Source organism: Lynx rufus, unplaced genomic scaffold (genome assembly GCF_022079265.1).
Source record: "Lynx rufus isolate CCGP_SWC_20201006 ecotype Redwood Valley unplaced genomic scaffold, mLynRuf1.p SCAF_6, whole genome shotgun sequence".
NCBI lineage: Eukaryota > Metazoa > Chordata > Mammalia > Carnivora > Felidae > Lynx > Lynx rufus.
The window spans coordinates 96354421-96379476 of NW_025814878.1; the positions used below are offsets into that span (position 1 = coordinate 96354421).

General features: G+C 41.2%; 1 protein-coding gene across 1 annotated transcript; it reads left to right on the forward strand.

The window, feature by feature from the left end:
• The first annotated feature begins 234 nt into the window (after window positions 1-234).
• On the forward strand, window positions 235-20035 carry IL17F (interleukin 17F). The gene is made up of 5 exons (XM_047102201.1): window positions 235-1591; window positions 4513-4629; window positions 11203-11270; window positions 17909-18117; window positions 19238-20035. Exons 3-5 carry the CDS (start codon window positions 11247-11249, stop codon window positions 19476-19478), a joined length of 474 nt encoding a protein of 157 aa, XP_046958157.1. The 5' UTR covers window positions 235-1591; window positions 4513-4629; window positions 11203-11246; the 3' UTR covers window positions 19479-20035.
• The last annotated feature ends 5021 nt before the right edge of the window (window positions 20036-25056 follow it).

Sequence of the window (25056 nt, forward strand, 5' to 3'; positions counted from 1 at the left end):
AGCCCTGCCTCGGGTTCTGGGCTGGTGGCTCAGAGTCTGGAGCCTGCTTCCGATTCTGTGTCTCCCTCTTTCTCTCTGCCCCTCCCCCGTTCATGCTCTGTCTCTCTCTATCTCAAAAATAAATAAACGTTAAAATAAAATTAAAAAAAAAATAAGTATTTTGAGAGTGTGAGCAGGGGAAGAACAGAGGGAGCGGGAGAGAGAATCCCTAGCGGGCTCTGCACTATTAGTGCAGGGCTCAGTCCCACCATCCTAGGATCATGACCTGAGCCGAGCTCAAGAGTTGGATGCTCAACCCACTGAGCAACCCAAAGCGCCCCTAAACCTGGTTAACTTTCTTTTTGAAATCTGATGCCTCAGTGATGAATGCTGGATTCTGCCTGGCCCATTATTAACCAGCATGTAATCCTAGCTCATTCTCTTCAGTCTTTCCTCAAGGGAGAGAATTAAAATTTTAACTTCTTTTCCTAAATATTTTTACTATTAAACCCCGAGTATGTTTCCACAGCCTGTAGGAGGATATTAGCTTCTGCTGGGATTTACCATTCTGCTAATAGTTCTCCCAGCAGGTACTTTTGGTTGCAAACTAAGCCTTCCTACATTTAAGTATCAACACTTAACCTTGCCATAGATAGGTCAGCTCATGCCATCTTACAGATGTGTGCTGTTCTATTAATTTAAGTGGATAGAGTCCTGAATGAGAGCTATAATAAAGCTGGATAAAATCTCCAAAAATATAGCCTAAAGTTGGAATTGAACTGTGTGCATAGTTCTATTTTTAAAAAATGTTCCTGTGACTAATAAAACATAATGGTCTGTTTGGGAAAATAGAGAACCAAAATGATATTGCCACCTCACTATAGCTATTACAATTTATCTTTGATGAACATGAAAAACCAGTTTTGAAAGTGACACTTAGCAATATATCCAGTGGTACCAGCAAGTCAGGGATTAAGCATTTGACATTGAGATAGGGATTTAGGGACTAAGAATGTTTTGAAACTTTGAGTGTAAAGTCAGAGTTCTGAAAATCCTGCAGAAGTGCAAATACATGTCACATTTAACTCTAATGGATGATAAAAAAAAAAATTAGGATTAACATAGGGATGCTGTATAACATAGGGAAGCTGATGAAGGGTTCCAAGTTCTTTAAGCAAACTAATTCCCAGAGATAACTCCATGCACTTAGTGATTGGGGCAGGTGAGAAGGGGTGGCTCTCCTAAAAGTGATCATTTTTATTAAAAGCTTACTATATACACTAAGCGCCATGTAAATTACCTCATTAAATCTTCCCTACTGTCCTCTGGGATGGTTTTACTCTCCCTGTTTTACCAAAGAGGAAGTACAGTCTTAGAGAGGTCAGATGATTGCCCAGGTCCTCATAGCTAGTAGCCCGTAGATTTCCAGATTCAAATTCAGGGCTATCTTGTTTCTTAACAACTGTATTCTAACCATCATACTATGCTGCTGCTTTCAAAGGGCTGAGACTGCTCTAAGGAAGTGGTCACAGCTACATCTATGAGTGAACCTGGTGTGACAACAGCCTGGGTACCAGTGTGCAGAGGTGAAATTGAAGACCTTCCATAACCGGTAATGCTGTCAGCAATTTGCCCTTGGAAGCCTGTTTGGCAGTGATTGGTATTTGCTATTTCATATCTTCTCACAAAGTTTATGCTATGGTGGGCCCTACAATTACCAGGAAATTCTACTCCTCTGGGAACTTTAATTAAAAAAAATAAATTGTTTTTTTAACATTTATTTATTTTCAAGAGAGAGAGACAGAGTGTGGGGGGGGAGGTGCAGAGAGAGAGAGGGAGACACAGAATCTGAAGCAGGCTTCAGGCTCTGAACTATCAGTGCAGAGCCTGACGCGGGGCTCGAACCCACCAACAGTGAGATTGTGACCTGAGCTGAAGTCAGATGCTCAACTGACTGAGCCACCCAGGCAGCCCTAAACTTTAAATTTTTTTAAACTAAAACCACTCAAATATACTTTTTTCTTATTATAAAAACAATCTTTTCATTAGAGAAATACTAGAAAATATCCATAAGAAGTAAATAGGAGCACTTGTAATCTAGTCACCCAGAGAAAATATACCTTGGGGTTTTTCTTTTTCCCAGATAAATGTATATATACCTATATAGTTGAGCTTTTGTTTAATTTTTCATGATTATAAATAATGCCTTGTTGCCAGATTGTGTGTACCTGCTTATTTCCTTAGGATGATTTCCTAGAAGTGTCCTTGCTGGATCAAAAATATAAACATTATTAAAGTTTTAGATATGTTTCACCAAATTGCCAATTTATATCCCCACATGTGTGTGAGGGATGCCCTTTGTCCTACATCCTTGCTGACACTGGATATCATCATCACCCCCACCGGTACCTTTTTTAAATTGACAAATTTACTGTAGTTAGGACTTGAAATTAATTTTTAAGATTGCATACTGTGTACTTCCCACATAATACCATTAGTAGTACTTGTAGTTCAGACTTATGGAGGTGGTTTAAAATTTCTATCACTATAAATAGCAAGTGCAGAGAAAGCAACTTCCCATCAGTACATAATCTTTGAGAACTAGGAATGAAAAATTGGTAGAGCAAGGCATCTTAAGAGCTGTCACTGAAACCATTTGACTTGGCTCTTGTTTCCATTTAACTTGGTGACACACAGATAAATGTGTGTAAGACAATGTGTAAAGGCTAAGAAGGATTCAGAATTAACAAACAAAAAACAAAAGAAACAAAGACTGGTTTTATTTCTCCTCTTCTTCAGAGAACAGGCAGAGTCACTGTGACAGGCAGAGTCACAGAGTCAAGCAAGTGTCCTGACTCCGGTCCGGACATCACTTAGAAGATGTTGTTCATTCTTCAAGTCTCATCCTCTGACAACTGTCTCCTTTCCACCAGGCCCTGGGCATCTTTGTGTCAAATTTTCTCCAGCCTTGCATGTGCATTCCTTCTCTGGGCTTGGGGTCAGAAGCCGTGGTTTGAATTCCAAACTCTGTTATTTGATAGCTGTGTGGCTTTGGACAGTTGCCATGCACTCTTTAAGTCTCAATTTCTTGTGAAACGGAGAGACTGATCATCTTTTCCTCGTGCGATTGTTGTGAGAGTCCAATAAAATCAAGTACGTGAAAGTGCTTTGTGAGCTGTATGGCTTTACCTACAATGTAAGGCTATTAATATAACCGTTTCCTTCCTTGGCAGCTCTTTGTTAAAGAGAAAAATGGCCCTGGAGGAGTTGGAGAGACAGGCCCCTTTATTTGAAGATGGATAAGGGAAGGAGTTGGGAGGCCTCGGACCAGCCTGGGCTCCTCCATTGGAGGTGGTCTGTAGGAAAGCCATCCAACCTCCATCATCAGCTGAGGGGGTTGGATCAGATTACCTCTAAAGAGGTAAAGAGCCCCTGAAATCTATGATGGAGGCTGACAGCAAAAGGTAAAGAGATGTCTCCCTGCCTTAATGGCTCCTATAAGTTAGGTGCTAACTTACACAGAGCACAGGGGTGCTCTGGACATGTACACTTGTAGGGTGTAAGGGGTGTCCTGGAGCAAGAAAGTGAGCAGTGGTGTTCCCTGGGCTATTTGCTCAGCATGAAACCTAGGTAATGGACATAAATGTTCAATCTACAGGAAGCTTTCTAGCTTCAATAAGTGCTCCTGTCGGCATGGCCAAGAACCTTCTCAGAATCTGCGTTTTCCCTGACGTCCTTCCCCATCCACCTTCCTTTTATCTCCTCCTGGGTCAAATGCAGCAGGAAAGCAGTGGTACAAGCCCTGCTAACTGGGGAGCACTTGTTCTCTGCTCCTATGTGCTCTGCTTTTCCTTCCCATGTGCCTTCCCCTCCTCTCTTCCTCCACCCTTCTTTGTATCCCTTCAGTCCCTCACCTCCACAAAGATGAACTGTCTTTGCAGGAAACCCATTTCATCCTGTCCTTCTATAGTGTTTCTGCCAAAATGAGGAGAGCCCCGAGATTCATCATTCTGAGTCAGTCCCATGCAGGAGTGAAAGTAACATTTCTCAGAAGTGTGGTTGTCTCAGTGCTCTTTCTCTGGTCTTCCCCCCACCCCCAAGTTATTCTCTTCTTAATCTGGATTTTTGTAGGAAACATACTTAGAATTTTTAGCATTTGGAGTCATGTGATTGTTTTCCACAGAGAGAGGAAAAAAACTCAAGAAAAGGGCAAAAGATACAGTAGTGTATCCACCCACGTGTGCACACTCATACACACCCCTACTCCCAAGACTGAGATTGCGGGATGTTTAAATAAAATACCAAATTTTGGGGGTGCCTCGGTTGGGCCTCTGACTTTGGCTCAGGTCATGATCTAACGTCTCCTAGGTTCGAGCCCTGCATTGGGCTCTGTGCTGACAGCTCAGAGCCTGGAGCCTGCTTCCAATTCTGTGTCTCCCTCTCTCTCTCTGCCCCTCCTCCACTCGTACTCTGTCTCTCTCTCAAAAATAAACATTAAAATATCAAAAAAAAATTGTTTTTTGGTTTTCACAGGATCCTAAAGTTTGAAAAGATGTTGATGGAGGTCCAGTCCAAAGAGCCACCTAATATATGATTGCCCATTGGAATGTCACTACCTGATGTTCGCTAGTGTCTTGGTGTGACCTTCTGGTGAGAGTCCAGTTTCTCTCCATTTCACAAAACTTCCAAATACTTGAAGATAATATTATGTGTCTATAAGTTTTTCTCTGGTTCAAAATAACCCTCTTTAATTAATAATTTTTTGGGCAGCCCATCTGATGTGTTAGGAATTGAAATTAATGTAGGAGAGGAAAATCTCTCTCCTCTACCCTCCTAGATTCTGTACCTGGGCCTTGTAAATTACACTGACAAAAGACAGATTAGCAGGAGAAAGAGTTTATTATGCATGCATATGGAGCCCTTTATAGAAGAGATAGGAAGACCAAAAAAAATGGTTAGAGCTGGGGGCTTATGTACTATTTTAACAAAGAGTGATAAACTGTGGAAAAGTAACTACACAAAGTTTCGACTTCTAGTAGAAGTAAATTGTGGGAAGGTAAATTGATGGGGGAAGCTAATAAAAAATTAAAGCTATTTAGTGGGATTTGTTATACAGACTCAAGTTTGTACCTTCACCGTTGATGAAAAAGAGATAACTCCCATGATTAAGAGTTATCCTTCTCTTCCTACTATGGGACAGGGAGACACCTTTATAAATGAAAATATATGTTACCTTTACAAAGGGAAATTTATGCCCTGCTTTTAGACAGAAAGGGGGAGGGCAGAGAGCTTTCCCTGCATATTTTATGGTGGCATACTCTGATCCCCTTCATTAGCAAAAAACTAGGTGGAAGAAGAAATAAACTAGTGTCAACATTAAATCAAGTGAATAAATATTCATAGAGTACTAGCTGTGAATAGGATATTTTGCTACGGGTGCGGGAGTGGTGGGAACATAGAGCAGAAATCACAGCTGTCTCCTTGAAAGAGTTTAATATCCAGGGAGCACATCAGGCATAAACACTTGAAAACTTAAAAAGCCAAAGCACATACACATAGCTGGTCAAGTGGACCGTAGAAAAGTTGTATCTAAGTAAATGCTAAATGAAATGCCATGAGAGTTAAGTTGAGCCATCAGAAGAGGGAAAGACACAATGGGAGATGGAAGGTCAGAGGAGATGGACTTTGAGGACGAGGCTAGGAGTTTATGGAGAACCTCAATGAGCAGAAAGAACTGAAAGGGACATTCCAAGGAAAAGGAACTGGCCCAGAGAGAGGAGGGCTCAAATACAAAACATTTTGTGGAGGAGACGCTGAAAAACAAAATTTCCCTCACATGGCAAGTTTGAGAAGGTGACTTCTTTCATGAATTAGGCTGGGGCCACACATAAGATTTGGGCCAGTGTCTAAGGAATTGGCAGTGTAATCTAGAGGCAAGAAGGGAGTGCAACATCATCTTTCTGGGGCCAGACTTGCCATCTCAACTTACCACCTCAAAACTTTGCTGGTTGTCAGTATGACAACAGTGGGGAAGTCCAGGAGCAAAGGTTGTTGATCCCCTGGTTCCTGTATGACCCTGGTAGAAACAAGCTGAGGAGAAATTTTAGTGAGAGGAAGCCAGGAAAATTCGACAGCATTCGATAGACACTCACTCGGGCTTTCCCCAGTCCCCGCACTTGGGTCTTCTGTTGACTAATTCCATCCACCTCGATGCAGGAAATCAGCTTGGCTGCTGAGTAAGTGAAAGTCTGCACGAAACCTGAGTTGCCTACAGCTAGCCTGTGGGTAGCTTGGTTAGGCCACCCCAAAGCACCTGCTACTGAATTGTGACATGGAACTATCTCGCTGTCCGATTCTCTATCCTGCCCTCACCAAGGAACATTCTAGGGTAGAATAGGTATGGTTCTTAGCTATGAGGGGGTGCAGCTTTGAGATTTAAGGCTCAGGTTTCCTTATTCCGATCACTCTTTCAGGGTACTTGACTCACCATTTCTGTTGTAGACAACGTAATGTGTCTAGCGAACTCTACTGTAATTTTACGGGAAGTCTCGCACTTTTTAAAAATGTTCCGTAAAGCTGTGTATCCCAGACTTTCATGTGATGTAAATCTTGTGAAAATTCAGAGTCTGATTCAATAGGTTTGGGGTGAGGGCCTGAGATTCTACTTTTTTTAATATATATTTTTAGGTACTTTTCTATGAGTGTACATTTACACGTACATACATATACATACATGGATATACATAGTGTGCATATATCCATACAAAGTAAGATCATACATTATATGAACTATGTCTTGATATTTTCAACAAATGTTACAACAGAAGTATTTTTAAAGTTATTAAATCTTCTCAGAAAGCAGTTTCTAATGGCTACAAAGATTCTATCATTACACAGAATGACATTTACTTAACCGTTACTCTATTGTTGGAAATCTAGGGCATTTTCATTTTTCCCCTCTAAGTATTCTTTTATGTGGATATTTGAGTGTGTTTCTGTTTCTTTAGAACAATTCCCGAGGGTGGAACTTTTTTTTAGGTTTTTGTTGCATGTTATTACATGACCTACACGAAATTGTACCAAACACTCCTGGCTGTCACACCTGAAAGTATCCCCTTTCCCTATTCTATTAATATCGCATGTTTAAAAATCCATGCCAATTTGAGAGGCTAAATGTGGTTATCTTATTCTAATTTGCATTACTTTGATTACTCTTGAGGTTAAACTATTTTTTCATGTATTATCTATTTTAATTTTTTAGTGTACACTGATTTCTTTTTTCTTGTTTAATTGAGATATAATTGATACATATTTGTTTCAAGGGTACAAGGATTTGATATTTGTATCTATTGTGAAATGATTGCCACAAGTAAGCCTAGTTAATATCCATCAACCAAGATTCTACCTTTTTAACAAGTTCCCGGGGGCTAGCGAGGTGGATGCTGCTGGTCCCAGGATCAACTCAGCAGCCAAGCCCTCCTGGATGGTGGGGGAGTGGGGATGGTCCTTACTGTCTCACTGCAAGTTTTTGCTTGCTCCACTCTTGCTGCCTCTGTTCCCGAGACTGCTATATTCTCTCTTCACGTCACTTTGCAGCTATGTAGACATCGTAGGACTATTTTATGTATAACGAATTTTAGGTGTAGAATTAATGGAAGAGATTTAAAACACATGTAGACATGGAAACAATTTGAAGATAAGCCTCATGACTCTATAAAGTTTCCCTGCTATGGCAGCCACCACACTTTCTTACTGGCATCCCTCCATTTCTCTTCCTTCTGGGGTAACTCAGATTCCTATTATTTGTATGTGTAGCGACCTCCCTCTTTGTTTCTGTTTTGGAAGAAGAGCATTTTCCTCTCTATATTCGCCCTGGATAGAGGTAGGCTCTATCACTGTTCTTCCCAAAAGGCCCACGGTCAGTTCTCTCCAAAACAGAAGTGCCATCTGGTCTGACATAAAATTCATGGCACTCCTGGGTGGAGGAAACTGTCATGGTGATTTTCTTGTTTTTTTGGACAGTACTTTTATTTTTCTTCTGACCCATGTTAGGTACCCAGCCCAGTGGTACAGAGTGAACATTTAACAAATGGTGTTTTTGTTAACAAGGAGATAAAACTCTGGTGCAAAAAGCCTCCACAGTCCAGAGAATAGACTCAGAATTGAGGGGTCGGTCCTCATTTGATTTGGAACTTTCTGCAGTGACCTCAACCTTGTTTTACCCAGGATTCTCACACAGCACCCCAGAGAAACTCCTTTCCTAAGTCTTTCCCTCCCCCCTTACTTTTCTTCTTTGTCAGCTTTTGTCTCCAATCCCCTTCCTTCATATCTCTTCACTGTAACTCTTCACACAGATTCATTTTTTCATCAGATGATCAGGAATTGTACTCTTGTTTTAGACAGACACAGAGAAAGAGAGAGAGGGACTGGAGGGCTAGGGAGAGAAGAGAAAGTTACAGAGAGAAGGGAAAGGAGGGCTTCCATGTTTTTTTATCCTTTGTTGACTTAAGGCCACATAATTCCCATGCCCACAAACATCAATATATGAAAACCCCAGCACCGTATTTTCATCTGACCAATGATCGTTATAATAAACTCTTTATAGTGTTTAAACCAAAAGTAAAGTTGTTTTGTTCTTGAAAATCTTTCCATAGTGAAAATATGTTAAACTTAAAGGGGGGTTAGTTGCTATGGAATGTGATCTTATGGAGATTCTAGAAAGCACATAATGTACTTGAATTTGGCTTCCAACAAAATAGGTAAAACTGAGTTAATAGGCACAAAGAATACTGGAGCTGAAGATAATAACCTTCTGCATTAAAAGAGGGAAAAAGGAATTGTGGAATTTATGGAGTCTGTAGCTTTACAGGAACAGATGCTATCATATCACCACATGGTTTTATTCAATAGAGGATAGAGAGGTAATGTTATGAAAGGGAGTGGGACATGGACTTTCTAAATGATCTAGGGACTAAAAAAGGCAAAATAAACCATGTATTTGATTAGCTTGAATAGCCTGAGCAGAGGAAGAATTTTTATGCTTGAAGAGGAGAAGAGGTGCAAGAAACTTGAAGTTTGAGGTTGACAATAAAAGCCATAATACTTTGAGGCAATTCTGACCCAATGATCTTCACCTACGTTCAGAAAGGTCTGACTAACATAAATAAGTGCTTCAGGGAAATTAGAAAGAAGTGTTTCAGTATCATTTGGAGATAAGACTGGGTGAAAGTAAGCTGTATACTAATAGCTTATAGCCTCAGTTTATTTTTTGCATTTAATTCCTGGTTAATATTCTTTAGATCTAGTATATGATAACATTATATAACTGGCTATTTGATATGGAGTCAGAGGTCTAATAAAAAATGAAAATACACAGAAAAGCCTGTTAAATTATTTAATGTTTTGATCCATCAGTTTAGATGGGGGTAAGACACTTTCATTTGCAAAGAGAGAATGGGCGATGCACAGTAGTTCTGGTGTGTAGAAACCTTGAAATCCTGCTTGGTTGACATTGTGGGGATCCCATAGCCAGGGCATGTGGGCTATTCTTTGATTAGACCCCGATTCTGTTTTTTGAGAGAGGATCACCTCCTCCCAAGGATGTAGTGTGGTCCTTGACTCCACCTCCTGGGAGTTTTCTTCCCCCAGTAATCTGCCCACATCTGAAAGAGTGTTGGCAAATATACCTTCCTTGGGCCTTTGCGCTCCTAGATGGTTATGGGGCTGACAGTTGGCTTGTGATTAACTTTGAGAACTCTCTCAAAAACTTAGTAAACTTTAATCTAAGTTGGTTCTTTTTGTGCCATAATTCCTAGAATCTCTATGTCTTTGTTTTTCATTGCTGTAAGTTTCCCTGTCTTGATTTAATGGTAGATTATTAGAACTACACACTTACATTCTTTATTCCGAGTCCTTTTATCCAATTAAAAGAACTTATTAGATGCTTCATGTAGATTCTTGCCTGTAGGAAGTTTATTTGATTGACAGGTTTTACCTGGCATTTCTCCCTCAAAGACTTTTTTCAATCTTATCTTTTCCTTTTGGGGGATAGAAATATTTTGGGTTTTTTTTTCCAAGGCTCTGAATTTCTGGACTCTTCATTTTCTTCCGTAGGCTACCTTGCCTACTTGCAGACAGTAGCATCTAACATACAACTTTCTGTTTTCTCATCTCTTCCTCTAGAGCTCTTATTGTACCTCTAGGTTATTGCAAGCAATAATTTTACCAAGTGTTTTGTCATTGCATATTGTGGGTCATCATTTCGCTAGCCTACGATTTCCTTGTCATTTCAGCCTCCTGCCTGACCATTAGAGATCATGCCACTATTTTAGCCTTTTGCTGCGGTAACTCCTCACTTCTAGGCATCAATTTCCATACCCATATGTATACTGCTAGGTTATGACAGCTTATCCTGATCACATTCAGCTTTTGGGGGGATAAAATCTGTCCAAGGTTGGATTTGTAAAACTAAATGTGTACGTTTAGCTATCAGTATCCCCAACCATCTCGTTATTATCTTATTGGCTAGTATATGTGTATTTGCTTTCTTTATATAACTAGATTTTAAAATCATTAAGGTAGAGACTATAATAGTACAGTCTATTTCCTGTAAGAGTAACCCCAACAGACATGTAGCATGGCTTCCAGCACATGGTAGGGCATAAAAAGTCTTGCTAACTTGGATGTTTGACCAGCTATAATATTTTACCACACATGAGGCTGTGTGTACCTCATTCTTGGAACTACAACATCTTATGTTGTCTCTTTCTGTGGGTAGAGTGTCCTGGCTGTCAGTAAGTTGAATGACAGTTCCACTTGTATTACTAAAACTTCTAAAGGTGGTAACAGCTTGGGTCATGGGTGGTACAGGGGCAGTGAAGGCCTTCCACCATAGACAGCTGTGTGTTCATCATATAATCATTATTGTGCCCCCAGTATTTGCACATAATTTACAGTGTGAGAAGTGTGTAATAAATGTTAGATGAAATAATGATCTGGATCTGTTGATTGAGTTTGAACTTGGTGATAGCTGGTTACTAGTTTGACATCCTGATGAGTTACTTATTTTTACCTTGATGAGGGAAAATGTTGTGACTGCTGGATGTAAGAGGTCAGTTTCCTATTTACATAAAGGGCCATTTAGTTCTCTGCAGTGCAGCAAGTCCTCTTGTATTGAACCAGGCACTCTTAATTCAAAGTGATTTACTTGTTCCTTCTTTCAAGAGAGCTGGTGAAGAAGTCTCCTATGTGTTGAGGTATCACTCTGAATGGAGAAGAGACCACCAAAGAAAGTAAGTAATTAAACCCACTCGATTTAATATGCTCTTAAGGGTCTATTGTATATATTGCTTTGGTAGCATGACTGATAATTAAATTTGAAAACATGGCTCTTGATTTATGTGCTGGCTTTTACTGAGTATAGAAGGACATATCTGGCATGGCCTTGGAAATTCCCTACACAGTGGGCTTAGGGGCTTCAGGCTGCCTGGAAGGCGCTGGCTAGGAGACTTGTCTTGAATCTCTATATGCATAGAAAATGTACTGTTTTAATTTAGGTCTTATATTTGGAGGTGTATATTTAGAGAAGGAGGCTGGTATAGATTATTGGGGGGGGTACTAAAGTTACTGTAAGTCCATGAAGACCTCAGAAACATATACAGAAGTATGATAGACTAAATATGAGCACAGAGGTAATGAGGAAGGGAATGATGCCTGAGAGGATGATTCAAAGAAGTCTTCTTATAGGAGTTAAACTTCTGATTGTTCCAGAGAAGAGGTGCAGAGAAGAATCCACAGGTATGGGGAGAAGAAATATGGATGAAAGGCTCATGATCACAGAAGAATTTTGATTGGTCTTGGAGGGCCTTCCAATGAATCCAAGAGCTGCTTCCTTTTCATTTCCTTCATTTAAAGAAAATGGAGGAAAGTTGTTCAAACGTGTTGTGATAGAGGAAAATGACTTACCCTGCTGGAATGTGCCTTGCGTTTTTAAAAGAGCATGTGTAGTTTTACCTGGTCTTACTGGGGATTAAAAAAAAAAAAGAAATTAAGATACTGTTACTTCAGAAATGTCTGTGTATCCCTAGGATACAATACCTGACATATAATATGTACTTAATAAATATTTGCTGACTTGAACGGAACTGAGAAAAATTAACTTTCCATAGGTCATTTAAAATTATGTTAGAGCATTTAAAGGCTCTACTTGCTAATTCATTTTTGTTAAAAAAAAAAATCTTAATCAGAGATGGCCAAGATAATGGACATTGTATGTTATATGAAAATGATTATTTATTAAGTATCAATAGGATTTTAAGCATGGGGTTAAAATAGAATTTGTTCAGGGAGTCGAGGAAACTACCTGGGGAAATAATTTTGAATCTCTCACTGATGTCATTAATTTCTTTGGTTTTGCTTTCTCACTCAAAAATGGACTAAAGATAGTCCTCTCATTTAATATCAAGGATCCTCTAAGGATGACATACCTTCCACTTAAATCATGGTTCATATCCTATGAAGGAAAGTAGAACATATGGTACGTGACAAGAGTCGTTAGCCATTTGTGGAGGAACATAAAAGATCATGACAGCAATTTGTAATTTGGTTCATCTCTGTAGTAAATTAGTTAAGAATTTTGCTGTAATTTGAGGTCAATGGGGGTAGAGGTGGGGTGGAAGAAAAGGAAGATTTGGCCCTTTTTCCGCCATCCCTTTTAGGGTCCCTCTCTGATTCCCCTTCAGGAAATGTAATAGAGGAAAAAAAAAACTACATTCGTCAGTAATTCTGGGGTAACCACAACTTAGACAGTAAGCAGGTCAATTGAAATAAGGACAGTGATTGCTATAAAACCGACAGGTACTCTCATTGACACAGCACAGGCGACATTTGACACGGGGCGACACCACACACACATACACACAGGAAGAATTTACTACACAAAGCAGACAACCAGAGCAAAATGACAAAGACCATCCTGCGCAACATAGCCATGGTGAGTAAAAATAATTGCTGTTCAGTAGCGGTCAGCCCTAGGATTTCAGGATAGCAGATTTCTAAGGAATTAGGTTTGATTGGGGTCTTTACTGGTATTCTTTCTTAAAAGAAGAACCGACTTTAATTTTGACCCCTGTCTGGTGGAGGAAAAAGAAAAAAATAACTAGAAGTTGTAATGGGGTATAAAACATAGCTCCTCATGTGGTGGCTTTTGCATAGGTGATTGATAGCTTGCTCACTCTTGGTGTCACAGACAGCTGAACATGATCTCTCCTGTGGCCACCATTATAGAGTTAGGTTGGTCTAAAACTCTTATTTCATGGTGAGGACTTCCAGCCTCTTAGGATCTGTACACATGTATTTTAGCCAAGGATAGTGAGGCTCCAGGAGGTTTAATGACTCCCCTAAGACTATAAGTAGACAAAGAGTGCCCAGGATGAAAGAAGTGGAACCACCCAGTGTTGAACTTTGGATAGCTCCCAGAGGAGGGAAATTGGCTGTGCCCTAAGACAGCTGATTAGTTTTGCATTGTCTCATTTCTCATGGAGGAGAGAGAGATGTTAGTATAATGGAAAGCACCTCTTTTGGGTCTAGAATCTTGCCTGACATCAGTCAGGTAAAGGCTGGGAAGAATATAATTTAGAGGAGCTTGAAAACAGGGCTTGGGAAATTATTCACCATATTATTGGCTTAAATAAACCCTCTTTTTTTTTTTCTCCATTTACAAGCCACGTCATTTAAAAGAGCTTGGATTTCATAAAAGGTCATAGTATATGGTGATGATAATACCATATTTAGGTATTTTAGAGATGACCAGAAATGCAGCCAAGTGTAACAGTTTGAGAGCACATAGGCTTTGGAGTCAGTCCTAGATCCACTACTTACTAAATGTGGGATTTGGGATCAATTACTTAGCTGCTCTGTGCATAATTATTCCCCTTATCTGTAAAGGGGACTAATAATGGTATCTCCCTCATATGTTTTTTTGGGGGGGATTAATTAGTATCATAGAGAATGACTAAATCTGTACTCTGAAATGGCTTAGTTTTTAGTTAAATTGGTCATTTTAATATAACAACCAATAAGGATAGAGAAAGCATTCAATGTGTAAAATATTAATATTATTATTTTTACATCTGAGTCTCTTGTCAACCCCAGGAAGTAGATTGGGATTAGTTTCCCCATTATACAAATGAAAAAAAAAAAAAAAGCTCAATTGAGTCGAGTGATTTAACATCACTGGGTACTGTACACATAAGAACTGGGACATGAATCTAGGTTTACCGGCTTCAAGTACAGTATGCTTTTCCTCGAATGGTTCAGAGGCAAGGTTTCTAAATTCAAAGACCTTGTGTCTAAAAACAAAATCTATCGGGTAGCTTTGTACTCCAAAGCCATTTCTATTTCTGGTTTGAAGTAATCTGTTGGACCATCGGCAAGAAACATGATGATGCAAGGGGCATTAGAATAGGATTAGAAGCTGGAAGGTACAGGCAGGTAGAACATCCTCAGTAAGTATTTGAGGCAAATTCTTGTGGGCTTAGGAACTGGCCAGGCTCTGGAGCACATTCCTACAGAGGTGAGCGTACATTACAGACCAGTTCAGGAGACAAATACTCAGAAGCTCCTGGGTGGCTCTGTCGGTTAAGCGTCCGACTTTGGCTCGGGTCATGATCTCACAGTTCGTGAGTTCAAGCCCCACATCGGGCTCTGTGCTGACAGCTCAGAGTCTGGAGCTTGCTTCGGATTCTTTGTCTCCCTCTCTCTCTGCCCCTCCCCTGTTCGTGCTCTGTCTCTCTATTTCTCCCCCCAAACAAGTAAAAATTAAAAAGAACTAAAATTAAAAAAGAAGACAAATACTCAGGTAGTCTCAGGTGAGCCTGAGAGTCAGGCCATCAGTGTCTTGATACTGCCCACCTTCACTAGTGCATTCTCTTGCTTCTGTTCCTAGTGTACAGAACAGGAGTAATATCTATGTATCTACCTCATAGGTGGCCTGTAAGAATTCAAATCTATAAGATGCTCTGAACCTCTCAGAGAAGAAGTACTGTATGTGTCATTTTCTTAAGAATCAGCAAGAGCCATATCAGAGCCCCTGCTCTGTAGCGCATAACCACTAAAATCTACAGTTTCGGATCAAAAGCTTTGTGGAGCAAACTAGAGTGATATGCAGGCATTATCTGATTTCCTGATAAAGAGCTGTGTGACCTACAACGCTCATGCAATTCTGACACGGCTGTTCACATTGCTTAAAATGCTTGCCTCCTCTTGGGAGGCAAAGCTAAGACTAAAGCACCACAACTGGCTTTATATTGACAATAATAATGAACTTTAGTATCAATGGTACTGACCACTGACACCTAGGATTGAGTCCCCTGACTGATACCAACAAGCTGGTGAACTCAATGAAGCTGTTTGTTACTTTTCGGGCATGACTCTTACCGGTGTCATTGGGATAATTAATACTAGCTCTGCCTACTTCGTGAGGTGGTTGTGAGAATCCAGTATTCAAAGAGATGTGCAAGTGTGTTCTAAAATACTCCAAGAACATAAGCAAATATAATGATTTGTTAGAAGCATGGAAATTATTGCTGAATCACATAACCATAAGATACAGTTACTTTAAAGCTTTGATAATGAAAGTGAGAAGTGACTCAGTGAATATGATACTAAAGATAAAAGATGAAAACACACAGGAGGAATTTTCTTAAGAAACCCAAGGGACGCCTGGGTGGCTCAGTCAGGTAAGCATCCGACCCTCGATTTTATGGTTGTGAGATCAAGCCCCACATTGGGTTCTTTGCTGGGCACGAAGCCTGCTTAAGATTCTCTCTGTCCCTCTTCCTCTGGCCCTCCCCGGCTTGCGAGTGCTTTCTGTCTCTCTCTCAAAAAAGAAAAAAAAGAAACCTTAAAGAAGTAATTGGTAGGCTTGGGAAGTTACCTAAGAACCCTCTGGTCTACAAGAGCATCCTTTAACTTTTTAAAGTTTATTTCATAGCTCTAGACAGAAGATCCATGAGGGCAAATTCCACATCTTTCCTGTTCATTGTGTGTCATTAGCACAATGTCTACTTAATGTCCCCCTGTGTTGAATACTTACCACATGCTGGCAGTGCGAATGGCAGCTAGTCAGAGTCCTGAAACTGAGTTATGGACCCAGGACATCTGATTCCAGAGCATGTATCTTGAGTCACCACACTATACAGTTGAGAAAAAGTTGCCGAATGAATGAATGATTGTAGTAGATGAAAGTAGACAACTGCTGATTATCTGAAGGCAGATCAGCCTCATTTGGGCTTATCTGGGTCAATCTTGCTTTCAACTTCTTTTTAGTGTCACCTACCTTCATACGGCAAGTTGACACCATGACCTTTCTCTTTAGTCTTGTCATTTCTTGCCTCCAGCATCTGTAAAATATAAAAAGGAGGTCCTTTAAATGGACATGTCTAATAACCTCCCCTACCTTAACCCATGGAAAGTGTGAGCCTGAACAACATTGAGCCCAGAGAATGAAAGCAACCCAGATTCAGCTCCTTTTCTGCATCATGTTGAGAGTCGGTAATGGGCCTTGTCCATCCCCAGTAAGGGTTGGTGGTAATGGTGGGGTGAGCAGAGCATGGTTGTGACAAAAGGAAGCTAGAGAGATTTTTACCTCTTCTTTTAGGTAGGTCTTCACAGAGCACTTTCTTTGTGCATTCCTGTAATACCAGGTAAACTGATATTTCAATGTAAGTAGGAAAAATATATGTTTCAGAGCTAAAGACAAATAGTTTCCATATTCTCTGTAGTTGTGCATCATTAGTGGCTCTGCTTCTTTCAATTAACATGGATAATTGGAACTTTGCTATAGTTGGTTTTGCACAGTGCTTTTCTTAGTGCTTTGAGTTTAAATATATTGTTAATTTAACTGTATTGTTTTTTTCATTTCATTCATCCAGAAAGTATTTGTGGAACACCTGTTCTAGGACATGTTCTCCTGCAGGAACTTATAATCCAATAGGTGTATATCTGACATGAACACAGAGAGTACATTTCCAGACAGTAAAGAAATGACACTTGAATGCTAGATGGCAAGTGCTTTATGGCTGAAGGAGAATGAACATATTTTTTTTTTTTAATTTTTTTTTTCAACGTTTATTTATTTTCGGGACAGAGAGAGACAGAGCATGAACGGGGGAGGGGCAGAGAGAGAGGGAGACACAGAATTGGAAACAGGCTCCAGGCTCCGAGCCATCAGCCCAGAGCCTGACGCGGGGCTCGAACTCCCGGACCGCGAGATCGTGACCTGGCTGAAGTTGGACGCTCAACCGACTGCGCCACGCAGGCGCCCCAGAGAATGAACATATTTTTAATTGAATGACTTTAGAGATGGTTCCTAGAGAAGGCTACCTCTGAGTGGGGCCTTGATGGAAGTGTAGGGTTTGGATAGATAGATGTGGGGGCAGTGTATTCTACGTGGAGAGATGGCTGGCTGGGAGGAAGAAGAATTCATGAAATACACGGTTGGAACTAAAAACAAGAGCTAGCATTTATTAATCCTTTATTTTTATTAGATAAATTTATAGGTACTTTATATAGAACACTAGATTTAATCTTGTGAATATTATTATGAAGGGAGTATGGAAAGAAGAGAAACCGGAGATTCAGTGATGAGGCCAGGTCAAGATTTAAACCCAGTCTCAAGTCCTTATAAGCTTTCTGTCCCACTGTTGAGGAAGTCTCAGACTGTGGGAGTCTCAATCACCAGGCTAATGAGGATATACTCAGTTTGGCACCCTGATATCTTCATGTATGACTATTCCCATTTTCAGGTGAGGACCTGAGATTCAGAGAGAAGCCCTGGTCCCACAAAAGACTGGGGATGCTGAGTTCAGCTAGAGGATGAGAGCAACTGACACCAGAGTTCCAAACCAACTCAACTTTCTCTATTTTGCAGGTTAAGTCCCTGCTGCTGTTGATGTTGGGGCTCACCCTCGTGAGGGAGGTGACAGCCCGGAAAAACCCTAAAGCAGGGGATACAGCCCTGTGCCCTCCCCTGGAGGATAACAGCGTGAGGGTCGACATTCGCATCCTCAGGCAAAACCAGGGGGGTATTTCCATCTCAAATGATTTCCAGAACCGCTCCAGTTCCCCCTGGGATTACAAGTAAGTGCAAATGAGACTGATCTTCACGTTCTTTTGAAAAACATGTTTATTTATTCTAATCATAAAGTAGAGAATTTAGAAAATATAGAAAAAAATAAAAGCCCTAATATTTGCTCTTAAAAACAGAAATCCCACTTTGCCTGGGAGCTCACAGTTTGCTTTTCTGGCTAGGTCCTCCTGTGTGGTCAGAGGTCCTACTGTTTTGCTTGTAACTTCTCATTGACTCTCTGCCTTTGGCTGCTCCACGCAGCCCTGGGTTGGTATTTACAAACTTTCTGTCTTGGAAGAGGGGGCTCTTTAAAGCAGCCCACGTAATAATCTTTGCATCTGAATAAGTGGGAGCCAGAAAAGTCCGTTTGGAGTGCTCTACTCAGATTAGACATCAGCCTGCAAGGAAAGGTGAGGAGGGCAGAGTGAGAGGCCCATTTGGGGATGGGATGTCTAGGGTACTGTCCTGTGATGCTATCTGACGTGCCGGATCTTGGAATAGCAAGGTCTCATCTACATGCTCCAAATACAAGTATGAAAACAGATTCCAGGGACAATTAGAAGGGCTTCTGGGGCTGCCTGAATTGCTTCCCACAGGAAAGGAGTGGCAAGTTGGCTGGCATGGCTTTGCTGCCTTTGTGTCCCCTGGCAGAGCGGGTATTCAGGAAGAAACTGAGAGTATGTGGTGCATTCACAGACCTCTGGGGCTTTGGTTTACCTCTCCAAGCAGCAGGCTTTGTAGACTGTATATTAGACTGACTACTCATGTTCCATATCTAGGCAAAGGATGAAAACTAAATAATAGCAACAGGGCAATGAAAAAGAAAAGATCTGACATTTATTGAATGCCAATATTTCAGTGTAGCGTTTTGTGTGCATTTGTATCACTGAATATTCTCAACCATTCCACGAAAGAGACCTATGAGAATCTCCATTTTAGAGTGGAAGAAACAGGCTTCGGCAGTTAAACACCTGCCGGAGGGCAGTGTATGAATCCAGGCCAGCTGGCTACAGCCCTGGGTTGCTGGGAAATGCCTCCCTGCAGGTGAGCAGCCAGCGCTACGGGGCTCCCACTTTTGTCCATCTCCGTCTCCCTTGTCTCACCACCTGCTTTCATCTGCTCCTCCTGCAGCATCACCCGGGACCCCAACCGGTTCCCCTCGGAGATCGTGGAGGCCCAGTGCAGGCACTCGGGCTGCATCAACGCCGAGGGGCAGGAAGACAGCTCCATGAATTCCGTTCCCATCCAGCAGGAATTCCTGGTCCTGCGGAGGGAGCCCCAGGGCTGCTCTCGCACCTTCCGGCTGGAGAAGGTGCGGGTGACTGTGGGCTGTACCTGTGTCACCCCCATCGTCCGCTACGTGCGCGCCTGAACGGCCGCTTGGCTGAAGAAGCTGGAAAATGCCATTCCTTACCCAGCGCTCTTCAGCCAGTCCTGTGCGGTCCCAATTTTCTCCACTTCATAGGCCTCTTGATAAGACCTGTGCGGAATTCTCAAAGCTCTGTAGTAGTTATAGTGTTCGGTTTCTGGGGCGCCTCCAAATCATAGCATAGTCCTGAGCGGTTCCACTGCCCCAGCCCCCTGAAAATGGCCGGAGGAGAATGAAGGCGCCCTTGGCCTGCTCTGTTTACGTGCAGCGATGACCACTTCCTAGCCACATCAACACTGTGATATGGTGCCACTCCCCGAGAATTCTGTTGGCAAATTGGGGCTCTGTGCCATGTGGATGAAAATGTAAAAAATACAACCACAATGTAAGAGTGTGTGGGAGGGACTGTGCAGGGTGGGGTGGGAAGGATGGGGATAAGGATCTAGGGCATATGTTTATTAAACATTTGCTAAACACAGAAGTTGGCCTGATACTCACATTTGTAAGGAAACTCTCTGTATATTTATGATATATTGGTTATATAAAATTTTAGGAGAAAAATTAACATATCTAGTACTAATGTAATAAAGTATTCATGATTGAAAAATACTTTAGGTGTTTGTGTCCAGTCTTGACTTATACTCACAGAGCTTATAACCATAAAGATTTTGAAATTCTATATACTTATTTGTTTTTCACATTTCCTCATCAGTTTTTCATCAGAGGCTACTGTTAGAGTTATTATTATTAGTGTGTATGTGGCAGTGTGTGTGTGAGAGAGAGAGAGAGAGAGATCTTAGAGACTTTTTTCTCAGCTTTATTGAGGTATAATTGACAGATAGTATTATGTAAGTTTATGGTATACAGCATGATGATTTGTCTCTCTCTCTTCTTCTCTCTCTCGATAGTGAACTGGTTACCACAGTAAGGTAGTGAACACTTCCATCACCTCATATAGTTACCTCTGTGTGTTTATGTTTATGGAGAACATTTAAGATCTCTCTGCAAATGGCAAGCATACAATAAATACAGTATTGATAACTATGGTTACCACACTATACATTAAACCTCCAGAACGTATTCATCTTATAAATAAATTCATACTCTTTGACCAACATCTTCTCATTTCTCTGCCCCCACCCTCCAGCTTCTGGCAACTACAGTTCTCTCTGTTTCTATGAGATGGAGGGTTATTTTATTATTAAGGGTACTTGGGGGTTACATGGAGAATTAAGGAAAATGGTGTAAACAGAACTGAGTTTCCCTGGTAACTCTTTACTGCTCCGTCTTCCTGGCTACATTATTGTACAAAGTGAACATTTACTGGCCACTGTGCTAGCCACTGGAGATGCAAAGACAAATGCATATGGAAGGGCCACAGTGTTGGGACTGGCCATCCACAGAGGCTCTGGTCATTGGAGCCATGCAATCCCTTTGCATCGTCCTCATTTAGATTTCTGGGACTTTTAGGGTCACTGGTTGTCCTTCATCAATATCTTATGCTTCTTGGGGGGGGGCACGGCACAGGAGCCTCCAGATTCTGGTCTCCATGGCACTCTGGGGAAAACTCAGAGGTTCTCTCATCCCTCCCTTGCCTCAACATGGCACAGCACATTTTCTCCTTAATGCTACCACTGGCTCAGAATACATCTGCATTGTTGCTACTTTTCCAGGTCCGAGAGAGAAAGTGGGGCCTAAGTTCTCACTCCCACCTGAAACTTGGCTTGAGGATAGGCTGGTGTCAGAAACCTGATACCTATCTTTAACTCTAGTTTGGATAACTTTCTTCTAGTCTAGGCGAGAGTAGAAATGGAGTAGCTGGGTAGGCTGGCTCTTCAGCTCTTGGCTGTATAATCTTTTGCTAATGGTATAAATATTGACATTTGTACTTAAAGTGTTCAAGCTCTTGAAATCTAGAAAAGATTTTCTGTCCTATCTATCAACTTCATAATTTTGCTATGAATCTCACAAGTCCATGTTGGTGTTCAAATTTGTGCAATGAATCCTTTCTCTGCTGATTATGGCACTAATTGCCCTATCCTGAGGGTAGTACTATAAAAAGTACATATAAAAATACATATAAAAGGGGTGCCTGGGTGGCTCAGTCGGTTAAGCGTCTGACTTCGGCTCAGGTCACGATCTCGCGGTCCGCGAGTTCGAGCCCCACGTCGGGCTCTGGGCTGATGGCTCAGAGCCTGGAGCCTGCTTCCGATTCTGTGTCTCCCTCTCTCTCTGCTCCTCCCCCGTTCATGCTGTGTCTCTCTCTGTCTCAAAAATAAATAAACGTTAAAAAAATTTTTTTTTAAAAATAAAAAAAAATACATATAAAAAAGGGTAGGAGAAGTATACAGAGGAAGGAATTTGCAGAAGAAAAAAAAATCACACCTCTGAGTGTATCAAGATATTACCTTGTTATATACATGTACACATGTAATTTCAAAACAATGTGCTAAATACTATAATCAAGGTAGGAAATGATAAGAAGACACAGAGGGTGATAGCTATCCAGGAAATTTCAGAAAGGAGAAGATTTGCACTGAAATGAATCTGAGTTGGTCTAGTGGAAAACGGGAGATGGGCATTCATAGCACAGGGAACAGTATAAGCAAACACAGAGGAACAAAGAAGCCTGGCATGTTAGGGGAACAGCAAGTAGTCCCATGTGCTCGGGATAGTGTGGACAGGGGGACATGGTGGGGAATACATATTTCTTGAAAGAATAATTGAATGAATGAATGAACATGGTGGTAGGCAAAAAACAGTAGGCAAATGGGGGCACCTGGGTGACCCAGTTGGTTAAGTGTTTGACTTTGGCTCTGGTCATGATCTTGTGGTTTGTGGGTTTGAGCCCCACGTGGGGTTCTGTGCTGACAGCTCAGAACGTGGAGCCTGCTTTGGATTCTCTCTCTCTCTCTCTCTCTCTCTCTCTGTCCCTCCTCTGCTTGTGTTCTCTCTCTTTCTCTCTCTCAAAAATAATTAAAAAACATTAAAAAAAGAAATAAAAAAAAAGAACAGTAGGCAAACGGTCCACTTGTGAAAGGTTTTTTGTGCTCTATTACAGATGTGATGAGCATAGCTGTATCTCATAAGGTAATTTTGGCAGTAGTGAACAAACGGGATCAGAAACCTGAGGCCAGTGAGAAGACCAGAGAGGTGACAGCTCCTCTCAGAGATGGATGGGATCCTGCAGATCACCTGGCTGGCCTTTCTCATTTGCACATGAGGCCCAGAGCAATGAGGCAACTTGCTCAAGGTCACTTGGAGTAGTTACTGGCAGAAACAATTTAATGACTCCAGGTTCATGATTTTCTATGTTGGATTTGCAGCACTCAGTAATGTTTCCGGTAAATACTCACATCAGTCATTTCTCTGTGCAGCCTAGGGCTGGCCCTGGGAGCCAGTGAAAAGGACTTCCACATCTCACACCTCCAAATACATGGTACGTGGTGCCCCCTGGGGTCTGGGGCCCAAGTTACAGCTTGGGCTGCGGGCTGGCTGTCATTCAGGAAATTGCACATCCTCTCCAGCTCACAAGGTGGCACACTGTACCCAGAAGTAAATGGCTCCCTTATGGGGGAATCTGTCTTTGGCAACCACTTTGAGACACTGCTGAGCAGCCTGTGTTCCTCAGCGCTGAGTCTAGCTTTCTGGGCCTCAGAGATCCTTTGTTTTGAATGCAGGAGAAATGGTCTACGTTGAGCAGTCCAGATGTTCAAATACAGCATTGCCACCATAATGTGTAGAGAGAGGAACTTTTCTTTCCACATGGAACTGGAAAACATATAGTCTTTTCTTTGATATCTAGTTCTCACTTATGATAGCTGGGCTGAGGGGAAATACATATTCTCTCTGTCTCTCTTTCCTTCCCTCTCCTTCTCTCTTTCCCTCCCCTACTCCCAAATCTGGATAAAAATCACCCTTATTTGTAATGCTTCACAGGAAAAATATCACTTGCAGTTTACAGTGAGGAAGATGATTACAAAATTGGTTTTCTTATTTTTTCCTAAGAGAAGTGGTAGAAGAAATGCATTTAATATTTAGACAGCTTTTGGTTTTGAATCCTGGTTCTACCATTTTCTGGTTATATGAATGTAGGCAATTTCGTCTTTCTGAGACTCAGCACCCTCATATGTTAAATAGGGAATAATACCTATGTTAAAGAGTAGAATGTAAAGTAATTAAAATAAAGAATGTAAAAGACTTAATACAGTACCCAGGAAATGGTAGGTACTCAGTACCTGGCAGTCATTATCCCAAGAGGTACAAAACTTATGTTTCCTATTTGCTTGGCCCCAGGAAACTCACAACCAACTTTTATGTTTAAATACCACAGCTATATTATTCCTCACGGTTATTAAATTTATACTCTCCATTTAATCTCTACACACACATACACACACATAATTTAAGGTGATTTAAACAAAGGATTTAAACATGTTAATACTATTATATAGATCTTTTAATTCACTTACAATTTTTTTAATGTTTATTTTTGAGAGAAACAGAGACAGAGCATGAGTGGGAAGGGGCAGAGAGAGAAGGAATCACAGAATGAGAAGCAAGCTCCAGGCTCAAGCTGTCAGCACAGAGCTCGATGCAGGGCTCGAACTCAAGAACCGCTAGATCATGACCTGAGTGGAAGTTGAACGCTTACCTGACTAAACCAACCAGGTGCCCCCACTTTAAATTAATTTGAAAGGAATAGAGGAAACTACATATTTAATACATTAAAAAAATCCCCTTGGCCCCAAATATTCATTGTAGCTTACTCCACTGATGTCAATTGGAAGAGAAGTATTTTTTGATCCAGTAAGTCCCAGGAGTTGTACATGTTCAGCTGGACTTCCCTCAGGGTACAAAAGAACACACATTTTCTCCAACACTGAGACATTTTTTCTGGCACCCTATTTGGTGCTAAAAGAATCACTGAAAAAATGGTAGTTTCTGACCCTTGTTTGTGCATCTCCAAGTGACTACAAAAACCCAATCCCTCCTCCTTAAAGAGTAGCCAAGACAACAGAATTCCTTCAGTTAGTGAGAGAACTCAGGTTTGTGGTGTTGGCCTGAGGGTGGTGAGAAGAAACATTCATGTATGGGGGATTTTCCTTCATTTGTTCCTTATATTTGTGAATATGGCACTCAGGGGGGTTGTACTTACCAAGTCATAACTCTGCATCTTCTTATATTTGTGGGAAGATTAAATTGCATTTAACAGTAATAGAACCTTACTTTTCATGTCTGGAGCACTAATGTGGCCCTGGGTGCTAACCTCAATGACAATTCCATTGAGGGTTATTAAACATAACGATAATAGCAGTTCATATATGCTGAGTGTTGGCTGTGTGTGTCAGGCACTATGCTGTTTTATGTGTATCTTAGTCTTCACATGGCATGAGTTTGGAAATATCGTTATCCTCATTTGACAGATGAGGGAACTGAGGAGTTAATTACTTGCCCAAGATCACAAGAGCTAGTAAATATTAGCCTCGAGATTTAAACTTGCAGGGGGTGCTTGGGTGGCTCAGTCAGTTAAGCAACTGACTTCAGCTCGTGTCATGATCTCGCAGTGTGTGAGTTCGAG

Bases quoted from the DNA above. Each gene is read 5' to 3' on its own strand.
- IL17F (XM_047102201.1), top strand. From the start codon at position 11,247: ATGGAGAAGAGACCACCAAAGAAA. The intron at 11,271-17,908 runs GTAAGTAATTAA...TCTATTTTGCAG, and splicing joins AGAAGAGACCACCAAAGAAA to GTTAAGTCCCTGCTGCTGTT. The intron at 18,118-19,237 runs GTAAGTGCAAAT...CTCCTCCTGCAG, and splicing joins AGTTCCCCCTGGGATTACAA to CATCACCCGGGACCCCAACC.